Here is an 11,661-nt window from a genome sequence, read left to right as displayed (position 1 = left end):
ACACTGCCCTAAGCAGTGCTTGATTGCCGATAGTATCTGTTCCCCATATACAGACTGCCCATCTTCTGAGCCACAAGGTTATGTATGGAGCATGACACACATTTAACCCCTTAACGACGCAGGACGTATATTTACGTCCTGTGACGGCTCCCGCGATATGAAGCATATAAACATATGTGGTATCGCCGCGTGCGTAAATGTCCGAACTATAAAAATATATAATTAATGAAACCGCACGGTCAATTGCGTAAGCGCCAAAAAATTCCAAAGTCAAAAAAAGCGCATTTTTGGTCACTTTTTATACATTAAAAAATGAATAAAAAGTGATCAAAAAGTCCGATCAAAACAAAAATCATACCGATAAAAACTTCAGATCACGGCGCCAAAAAAATGAGTCCTCATACCGCCCTGTACATGGAAAAATAAAAAAGTTATGGGGGTCAGAAGATGACATTTTTAAACGTATACATTTTCCTGCATGTAGTTATGATTTTTTCCAGAAGTACAACAAAATCAAACCTATATAAGTAGGGTATCATTTTAATCGTATGGACCTACAGAATAATGACAAGGTGTAATTTTTACCAAAATATGCACTGCGTAGAAACGGAAGCCCCTAAAAGTTACAAAATGGTGTTTTTTTTCTTTGATTTTGTCGCACAATGATTTTATTTTCCGTTTCGCCGTGCATTTTTGGGTAAAATGACTAATGTCACTGCAAAGTAGAATTGGCGACGCAAAAAATAAGCCATAATATGGATTTTTAGGTGGAAAATTGAAAGGGTTATGATTTTTAAAAGGTAAGGAGGAAGGAAAAAACGAAAGTGCAAAAACTGAAAAACCCTGAGTCCTTAAGGGGTTAAAATAAGTTAACGCAGCTCTACGAAAGGGCAGCATATTTAGAAATTATACGTCCTTACTCCTAGGAGCTAAATTGCACAGACGTGTTATGATGTTTGGTGCTGAAGTAATACACTTGGCCCTACATGGGGAGATTTATCAAAACCTGTGCAGAGAAAAGTGAAGCAGCAACCAATCAGATCGCTTCTTTGATCCTCAATGTAGTGTAACACATAGCATATACGCTGCATATGTCCTAGCAGTGGGAAATAAGCTGCGTGTTTTGCTACAGGCAGATACAGAGGGCCCAGCATGCTGAAGTAACTGTGACGCCCAGGCCCGCCTACAACTTTTTATTTCTTTATTGCCTATAAAAATGTACATATACACATAGTTATTACAACAATCATCAATCAGAATTATAAAGGGTAACCCACTACCTCCCTTCCACTTGGGAAGGGGGGAGGGAGGGAGGGTGATTTTAATACAAATTATTTCTTTTAAATCTGCTTAGTCAACAACCCACATGTGTTTTGAAAAAAAAAAACCTTACAAACCTCACTGTGCACACAAGGCTGCAGCGAATTGCCCTGTTTGTCTGTCTGTAGCAAAATACGCTGCAGATTTCCTGCAGCCTGAAATATGCAGCGTATATGCTACCTGTGACCCTAGCCTAAAAAGGCCTCTGAAAGATGAAAGAAGCAGTCTGGTTGGTTGCTGTGGGCAACTGCTCCACTTTTCCTCTGCACAAGGTTTGATCAATCTCCCCCATCCTTATTAGTCTGGCATATTGATAAGGAGACTATACCCCTCCCCAAACTCTCAGGGCTGTCATTGAAAGGATGCGGTGTCTCTCCATAGCCGCCCTATCAGAGGTAAAAGCAATGAAAGGCTGTTTTGGCTACTAGTAGCATGAGATTCTCTCTCTGGTTCCCTAATGCTGTTGCCTCCACCTCCATGGTCTCTTGTGCAGGAGGACAAGATACCCTTTATGGGTTCATGCACTTGAATATACCCATATGTTTCTGTGGAGCTTTAGGGTATGTTCTTCACACTACAGAGTGTGAACTGAATCTCCGCTCGCTGAATTCCGCGAGCAGAGATTCAGCCTGGCAGACGGCGGCGGTAGGATCGCGCGCCACTGCGCCGTCGCCATTGACAGCTATGCAGTACTCGCGGACTTCCGCGCAAAGAAAGAACATATTCATTGTCCGCCGCTGAAATTCCGCAGTGTGAACAGGTCTCGCGGAGACCCATTCATACCAATGTTAAGTTCACACCGCGGAATTCCGTAGTGTGAACATACCCTAACTGTCTCCATTATTGTGGCGAGCTCTGTAGGATTCACATGCTTCTTCAAGCAAATGATTCTATAAGACAGCAGCACACTGAGCATTGTGTACACAATGGCCCTCATTTACTATTGCAAACCCGACATGTTTTGTCGGGTTGTGCGCCAGATTCTGTCGCATTGCGCCAGTAATTCTGTCTGCGCCAGATTTTGCACCAGAATTGGATAAAACCCAACGAACTCTCCATTTTGCTAAGAAAACCCCCAAAAAAGGGGGCTTGGTCTCTGAAAATGGGCGTGTCCCCGACATTTTCACAAAAAAACTGCATATTTACTAAGGTTTCCACATAAAATGTGGTGGATTTGATCTGAGGAAAACCCGACAGATCAGAGCTTGTGTAACAAAAGCAAAATGTAGGGAAAGTGGAAAATGTAGGGAAACCTTAGTAAATACCGTGGAAAATAAATTAACCCACAAAGAAACCTACACTCCACTCTTAGTAAATGAGGGCCAATTTCTACAACATCTAAAGCCTTCCAGTACTTATCATCTGCTGCATAGTACAGAGGAAGTTGTGTAGTTTTTTTCTGTCTGACCACAATGCTCTCTGCTGAAACCTCTGTCCAGATCAAGAATTGTCCAGAGCTGGAGCAAATCCCCATAGCAAACCTTTCCTGCTCTGGACAGTTCCTGATATGGACAGATGTGTCAACAGAGAGCACTGTGGTCAGACTGAAATAAAATTCAAAAAGAAAAGAACTTCCTGTGGAGCATACAGCAGCTGATAAGTACTGGAAGGATTACGATTTTTTAATAGAAGTAGTTTACAAATCTGTTTAACTTTATGGCAACAGTTGATTTAAAAGAAACAAAAAAGTTTTCCATCAGAGAACCCCTTTAATGTAATGAAACTATCTTCTTAGTTCTGGGAACTACTATTTTGCCCGAGTGTAAAACGTGTAGCTTGTAAGCCCACTGAAGCTACACTGAGGGGCTACATTCTGTGTCCATGAAAGGTGGTCTAGATGTGCTGCTTGTATATTTGGAAGCCTGGAGTGTAACCCTCTTGTCTGTTCTGTCTCCACAGGAGTCCTTGCTGGTCATGATAACCGCGTGAGCTGTTTAGGTGTAACCGATGATGGCATGGCTGTAGCTACAGGGTCTTGGGACAGTTTTCTCAGAATCTGGAATTAACTTGGGCAAAGATAAATGATCTTGTAAATTCTCCACCGAGATCTGGAGAAGTCAATGCTGCAGCCTATAGCTGTGAAATAATAACATTTCTACCTTGTATTTGCAGGTGAAGTTTTTCTATTCACTGATTATTATTACACAAAAAAGGCTTTCTTTAAACTAGTAAAAATCAAGTGAAGTCATAAGAGTTCAAAGGGGAGAGAGCATTGGTGACTATTTAAAGGGGCTAGCACACAGGATCATGGTGACCAAGAGTCTAGGAGCCAGTCTTTATTTTGTGGTTTGGTTAAGTTGTTTTAACCCTTTTGCTGCTAGAAAAGTCGGTTAATGCGCATCAGACCTTTACAGCAGCCACATGGTTAAAAGATTTCTGCTTTGTGCTCAAAGTCTGCTGAGTCTGTACTGATATTTTTTTTTTCCTTTTTTTTTCTTATATTTTTTTCTTTTCTTTTTGTACATAATTGAATGTACACACTATAGCAGCCGATCATGTAATGTTTGTATGTAAAAAAAAGAAAAATACACAAAAATAGAAAAAAACGAACTATGAAATAATGCCTTTTTTATTTAAAAAATATGAATTGTAGCTTTTTTTTGAACGCCACAATAGTTTAGTGATAAATATACTTGATTGTCGTTTTTATTATTTTCTTTTTTTTTTTTTTTTTGTGAACTTGCTGTGGATGAAATGAAGTCATTGCTTTGTATTTGTATCCATTACGGTTGTAGTATATCTTCACGTTTAGGCAGGCCCGTGTTTAACCTCGCTCACCTCACTACCTTCTTTAGCCCCCCCCCCCCAATGTATGGCATAATGGAGCAGAGAATCTCTAGTGGCATGTACTGATGCCATTGTGCAGTACAAGAAACATGCAGGAAAATCCAATCCACTATTCCAGTTCCTGACTGGAATGCACTAATGTAAATTGCTAAACTTTCCATCTACCTGCACTGAAAGTAAAAGCAAAAAAAAACAAAACTTTTTTTTGTTTTTTTTTTAAAACCCAACGGCCTGATAATTGAGAACAATTACACCAAAAACTCTAATAATATATAGATAAACATAATTCCTGTCACTTGTAGATGGAGAACAGTGATCATATACACCAGTGTTTCCCAACCAGGGTGCCTCCAGCTGTTGCAAAAATTCAACTCCCAGCATGCTGGGAGTTGTAGTTTTGCAACAGCTGGAGGCACCCTGGTTGGGAAACACTGATCTACACTATACTGTAGCCTATAGGCAAGTCGGACTAGTGAAACTCTGTGTTGGACTGTTGTAAGTTGTGATGCATTACACCCTTTATATAATAGTCCAGCCAACACAATTCTAGTCTAGTGTTAGATGTCTACACCCCACAGTAGTTTCCCAACCAGGGTGCCTCCAGCTGTGGCAAAACTACAACTCCCAGCATCCCCGGACAGCCAAAGGCTGTCCGGGCATGCTGGGAGTTGTAGTATTGCCACAGCTGGAGGCACCCTGGTTGGGAAACGGTGCCCCACAGTCTACAGATCTGTCTCCCAATGAATTCTGGCATTTTGAATATCAGCCTCTGTAAGTGAACATGACCGGTATGGGAGATAAAATCCATGTTATAACGGAATGCAATCTTTTTTTTTTTTTTTTTTTTCCCCATTAACGTCCAGTGCCAAATCACATTGGCCCAGATTTATCAAACTGCGTGAGAGAAAAAGTGGAGGGATTTCTCCACAGCAGCCAATCACAGCTCAGCTAATGATATGTGGTAAAGTGAAAGCTGAGCTGTGATTGGTTGCTGTGGGAAAATCCCTCCACTTTGGCCAAGATTTATCAAACTGTACGAGAAAAAGTGGAGGTATTTTACCACAGCAGCCAATCACAGCTCAGCTAACGAGCTCTGGTAAAGTGAAAGCTGAGCTGTGATTGGTTGCTGTGGGAAAATCCCTCCCTTTTTTTTTTCTCTCACACAGTTTGATAAATCTTGGCCAAAGTGGAGGGATTTTCCCACAACAACCAATGACAGCTCAGGTTTCACTTTACCACATCTCGTTAGCTGAGCTGTGATTGGTTGCTGTGGTAAAATCCCTCCCTATTTTTTCTCTCACACAGTTTGATAAATCTTGGCCAAAGTGGAGGGATTTTCCTACAACAACCAATCACAGCTCAGCTCCCACTTTACCACATCTCGTTAGCTGAGCTGTGATTGGTTGCTGTGAGAAAATCCCTCCACTTTTTCTCTCATGCAGTTTGATAAATCTGGGCCTTGTAGGGCACTTACTGCCTACAGATGGTAACGGTAGTAGCCACTTTCAGTAGTAGAGAATCCACAGTAAACAGTCATTAATGGTCACAAGGCCGGAGATGGGTAGTTCACCTTTGTGATGCGCTGTGCCTTCTGTCACGTTTCTCCTCAAAAGTGCCAATCAATACCAGTCAATTGACACCATTATAATCTAGACTTTCTTTGCACAAGTGTTATGTTTATAATTCAATATGAAGGACCAAATTGTGACTGGGATTCAGTATTATCTGCATTGTTTAGTAGCATTTTTCAGCTTTTTTTTTCTTTTTCCCCAGCATATTTTTCCCGACCCGGTCTTGTCATTGAAGGAATAGGAAGTGTTTGACTAGAATGGTGTTCCTTTTGAGCACAACTTTTTGAGACCAAACAGACTTCAGCACATGACCTAATGTGTATCCCCTGTGAACTGTGATTTCTCAGTACACTTAACCATGCTGCAAAGTCCTGACCACTCATCATTCTGGCATTGGGAAACTTGCAGCCCCAAATTCTGAGGATTCTGATCTTGGGTACATCTGGATGATGTAATGGGAAGAGGCGGAGAGTTTTGGGAAATCTGATTCTCTGTGATCAGTTCTTGTACATTGCTAGTTCAAATAGCCAGGGCACCATTTTTAGTAAAAATCTCCTAGTATGTTCTAAGGTATTGTTTCCCAACCAGAGTGCCTCCAGCTGTTGCTAACCTACAACTCTTAGCATGCCCGGACAGCTGTTGGCTGCCCGGGCATGCTGGGAGTTGTAGTTCTGCAAAAGCTGGAGGCACTCTGTTTGGGAAGCACAGTTCTAAGGGATCTATTCTGAAGAGACATTGGGCACAGTGACTAAATACATATTAGTTTTCCCATGTACACTACTGTACTGGGTGTGTATATCTGTTGGATATAGTAGCTTTACTAGATTGTACTTCTCAATCACAAAGGTACTCACATACTGCTCTTGTGAGATGTCGACACCTACAAAATGTTCTACTTGTGATCTCTGATGTTCTTTTGATTTTAAATTTGGACGATTCACCCAATGTGCCAAGATTTAACCTCTTGTATTAATGCAAACTGTTATGTATTTTATTTGCCTGCCTTTTATGTTAACTTGTCGCCTTCTTACAATGGAAACAGCCTCTGTGCAGCCTGTAGACAAATCCACCTTGCCCCTTTACCTGTTCTAACAGGAGCAGCTCTCCTGTGGAAGGAACCTTTTTTTTATTTTTATTTTTTATGGGAATGTAATGTGTCCATTCATTGGATAAAGTTGGCTACATTACCGATTCCTTGTAAAATAATGGGCAGCATATCCCACAGCATGGCTGGCCCAGCATTTAGGCAGGTTACTGGTACTTTTGAGTGACAATTTTAACAGTAAAGGAACATCATGTTAGTACAGTCTGTAGAATATCAGGGTGTACCTTACCCTCTAAGCCAGTATTTCCCAACCAGGGTGCCTCCAGCTGTTGCAAAACTACAACTCCCAGGATGTCCGGACAGACGTTGGTTGTCTGGGCATGCTGGGAGTTGTAGTTTTGCAACAGTTGGTGGCCCCCTGGTTGGGAAATACTGCTCTAAGGGTGGGTTCACACTACTATTGTATTGTAGGGGTCCTGGATCCGGTTGGGAGGAGCGAAAACCAGCTGCTCCTGTATCCTAGCTGGTTCCGGCCCGAACCCTATTCATTTCAACGAGTCAACCGCAGTCAAATGCTGACTCCAGTTGGCTCATTTTTGCCCCATATACGCTTCTCTAACCGGACCTAAAATCGTGGTATACTATGGTTTTAGGTCCAGTGGGAAAACCGTATACAGGGCAAAAATGAGCTGACCGGAGTCACCGTTTGACTCCAGTTGGCTCATTGAAATAAATAGGGTTCGGGTCAGATCCAGCTGGGATACAGGAGCGGCCGGTTTTCGCTCCGCCTAACCGGATCCGGCACCCATACACTACAAATGTAATGTGAACCCAACCTTAGAGCAGTATTTCCCAACCAGGGTGCCTCCAGCTGTTGCAAAACTACAACTCCCAGCAAGCCAGGAGTAGTAGTTTTGCAACAGCTGGAGGCACTCTGGTTGGGAAATACTGGTTTAGAGGGTAAGGTACACCCAAATATTCTACTAAGCTGTGCTTCATAGCATGGTCAAGCTGGCAACATTGCCTCGCCCCTTGTGCAACTACCAGGCTGTTCTGAACTAGACTGTGCCAATGTCCCTGCATTGGGCTTTGATCTGTGTGTTACAGTCCCATCCATCTGTTATGTAAACCACAATGATGAAAATGACCATGTGCTTCTTCCTCCAGAGAAGTCCACCCTCTCTATTTTACTTGAGTGGACCTGTAGTCTGCATAATACACCACTGTACTTTCTTCTGTCGGTATAAACTGCTAACTCTTCATTACATTCCAACACTTACTGCTATGAGTTTGAAAACGCGTTTCAGTGACGGCAGACTCCTTTACATCCTGAGCTTGTAGAACTTGAGTGACCGAATGGAAGACTGCGTTTATGCAAGTAATGAAGCATGGGTTAATGGTGCACCTTGTATACATACTCTGGCATGCATGCTAGTGAAATCTCTTCCTAAGTTTCGAGGCACAATCGGCCTTGTCTCTCTCTTCTATTTTTATCCAATTGCTGGTTGTATAAAATACATGCAGAATGTTTAATGCCGTGTTGTATGGTAATATGTGCAAACAGTGTTACTGATTGATATAACCTGATAAACACATTACATGTGCCTCACAAATTCTTCTACCACACAGTGTGCTAGGGTTCGAGTTAATATGGACTTCAGTGGAGAGTAGTTCTAGATCTTTACGGCCTTTTATTGCTTTCTTTACATAGTGGTGCTTAATCCTGTGTGTTTCTCCATTCTGGGGGGTTAAAAAAAAAAAGTGGGGGAAAAAAAAGAAAAAGGAAAAAAAAAAAGCATCTTTTAACATGTGAGTTCTTACACTTTCTATTCATAGAAGTCCAAGGTTTAGTTGCTTTTGAGGAAACCTTTGTTTTTGTTGCTGTAATATATATCTATCTACACTTTACAGGAGGACGATTCTTGCACATTCATTTTATAACATTTTTATTCATGTGTTGCTGACAAAAGGCTTTATAAATATGGATTCTGAATTAATTCTGCACTGCCTTTTGGATCGTGTATGTATTAAGAACGAACTGTCTTAAAGGTTTTAAGCCAATTAAAAACCAGGGACGTGCCATGCTTTTTTTTTTTTTTGCTTTTCTTTTTTTCTTTTTTTTTTTCTTCCCTCCCTTTTTAACAGTTGCTGTTGTATAAAAGATTTCCCTGTGAAATAATCACTTGCTATAAACGTTTTGTTTATATTTTTCCACAATTGATTTTTTTTTTTTCTCTTTGTATTTGTACAGTGGCTCAGTGAAACCAATATGTTGCCATGAATTGATATTGTAACCAATAAACAAGTGCTTTTAACCAGATTGGTGCCGTATGTACTTATTGTCAAGTTTGTGTTAACAAGTAAAAGTTGTGAAATAAACTATATATAAAATGGCGGCTACACGTGTAAGGATATGGGGCAAGGAAGGCAGGTAGGCGGGATCACCCTAAATCACATGGCGGCATGTAGCAGCAAGCTAACCCTGTGATGTCACAGCCCTATATATTCGTCAGCCATTGCCTAAGACGGGCATTTCCCGTTTTGCTGAGAGCAGAGACTGTGTGTGCACACTAATCACCGTTACTGACAATACAGATCTTTACAGCTGTGAATACATTCACCTCAAGACTGCATTTGTTCTGGCTAGAGCGAGAGCAGACACTGTGTGATCACTAATCAGCGTTACTGACAATACCTGATCATCACGGGAAATCCATTGACCTCAAGCCCGCATCACTGCAGGCAGGCAAGGAAAGTTTAGAAGTCTGTTTCATAGTCTGCCAATTGAGATCATCACAGGAAGCACTCCCCGTTTAAAGACTGTAAGTAACCATTGTGACGCCATATGGCCTCCTAAACCTGCTGCCACATCCGGTCTCTCTTTGTGACGCTCTGCAGCAGTGATTCTAATAGCGATACCTGTAATCTGCATGTCATACTGAATAACAGTACTATGTCACTAACACAGCACACTCCCTATGCATGTTACGATAAGGCAAATAGCCGTTTTTAATAGTGATTTGCCGCAAATATATTCTGCCGAATCGAATTTCTGAAAAATTTGCAAATCTCTAATCTAGACCAGTACATGCAGCCATTTCAGCTTGCATTTCCAAGATAGCATGTTTATATGTGCTGCAAGAAGGTTTGTGGGGTTAAAATTCAAGAGCATGAGGTACCAGGACATAAGCCTTAACAGGACAGCTGGGCAAGAACTGGATCAGTCCAGCAGGGATCAGCCTCCACTGCTCTAGGTAAAGAGAAAAACACAGCCATTGCCAGAACCCTAAACATTCTAGCCAAACTGTCAGAAATAGACTCCATTCAAGTGGCATAAGGGCCTTTGAATGGAACCTGTGCAAGTAGCCTGATTGCCATGTACCAGAGAACACCAGAATTGGCAAGTCTGTCATTGGTGCTATAGTAACTTAACACTTCAGGAGTTGATGAAATTTATGCTAAACTGTAGTAGCTTTAGTCCGTTCCTTAAAAGGGTACTCCTGGTGCCAGGAAGTTAAACAGATTTGTAAATTACTTTAATTTAAAAATATTTAATCCTTCCAGTACTTATCAGCTGCTGTATACTACAGAAAAAGTTGTATAGTTATTTTCTGTTTGACCACAGTGCTCTCTGCTGACACCTCTGTCCGTGTAAGGAACTGTCCAGAGCAGGATCAAATCCCCAGAGAAAACCTATTCTGCTTTGGACAGTTCCTGACACTGACAGAGGTTTCAGCAGAGAGCACTATGGTCAGACAGAAAAGAAATTCAAAAAGAACATCTTGATCATACAGCAGCTGATATAGTGGAAGGATTAAGATTTTTATATAGAAGTAATTTTACAAATCTGTTCAGACACCAGTTGATAAAAAAAAAAAAATAATAATAATATATATATATATATATCATATCATATATATAATATTTGTTTTCCAACAGAGTACCCCTTTAACCTGTTGGGGGACGAAGGGCGTACAGGTACGCCCTTGCTCCCTGGTACTTAAGGACCAAGGGCGTATCTGTACGCCCGTGGGAATTTCGGTCCTAGGCGGGTGGGGACTGGACCGGGATGCCTGCTGAAATGATTCAGCAGGCATCCCGTGCAAATGCCTGGGGGGGGGGGGGGGGTCCTGAGACCGATCAATTCAGATCGGCGACTTGCGGTTTATTCCGGGCTGATCGGGTCTCTGATGACCCAATAGCTTGGAAAACAGGGATGATCGGAGCTGTCAGAGACAGCCCTGATCATCGTAGAGGATATGAGCGAGGTGGCAGGGTGCCACCTCCTCCTATCCCCTGCGATTGGCCGATCGGCAGACCGATCAGCGAATTGCAGGGGTGGGGGGAACATTCATTTCCCCCGCTCTGCCCTCCCCTGGAGCAGGGGAAGATGGCGGCGAGTTGCGGGGGCCATGGATGCGGCGGGGACCGGCGGCAGGCAAGTGGTGTCAGATGCTGCAGTGAAGATTGCTGTAAAGTGATCTTCACTGCAGCTTCTAGGAGTTTCAAAACTACAACTCCCAGCATGCCCTGAAAGCCTTTGGCTGTCTAGGCATGCTGGGAAATGTAGTTTTGCAACATCTGGAGGGGCCACAGTTTGGAGACCACTGTGCAGTGCAGGCATGCTGGGAGTTGTAGTTCTGTAATATCTGGCCCTTCAGATGTTGCAGAACTACAACTCCCAGCATGCCTGGACAGTCTCAGCATGTTGGGAGTTGTAGTTTTGCAACATCTGGAAGGGCACAGTTTGGAGACCACTGTGCAGTGCAGGCATGCTGGGAGTTGTAGTTCTGTAATATCTGGCCCTTCAGATGTTGCAGAACTACAACTCCCAGCATGCCTGGACAGTCTCAGCATGTTGGGAGTTGTAGTTTTGCAACATCTGGAAGGGCACAGTTTGGAGACCACTATACAGTGGCCTCCAAACTGTAGCCCTCC

General features: G+C 42.4%; 1 protein-coding gene across 4 annotated transcripts in view; it reads left to right on the top strand.

Moving 5' to 3' along the window:
* The window catches only part of GNB4 (G protein subunit beta 4), a 140,100-nt gene extending 132,885 nt beyond the window's left edge, over positions 1-7,215 (top strand). For 3 of the 4 annotated variants that reach the window (XM_056565240.1, XM_056565241.1, XM_056565239.1), the window contains exon 10: positions 3,220-7,215. In XM_056565240.1, coding sequence (XP_056421215.1) covers positions 3,220-3,326 — 107 coding nt within the window. In that variant the 3' untranslated portion in view covers positions 3,327-7,215. The remainder of the gene's footprint in view (positions 1-3,219) is intronic. The other variant, XR_008891151.1, reaches the window with a different exon arrangement.
* Positions 7,216-11,661: the final 4,446 nt, after the last annotated feature.

Source organism: Hyla sarda, chromosome 3 (genome assembly GCF_029499605.1).
Source record: "Hyla sarda isolate aHylSar1 chromosome 3, aHylSar1.hap1, whole genome shotgun sequence".
In the NCBI taxonomy this organism is placed as follows: domain Eukaryota; kingdom Metazoa; phylum Chordata; class Amphibia; order Anura; family Hylidae; genus Hyla; species Hyla sarda.
Note: the sequence above shows the minus strand (reverse complement) of the source record. Positions and strands in the feature narration are given on the sequence as shown.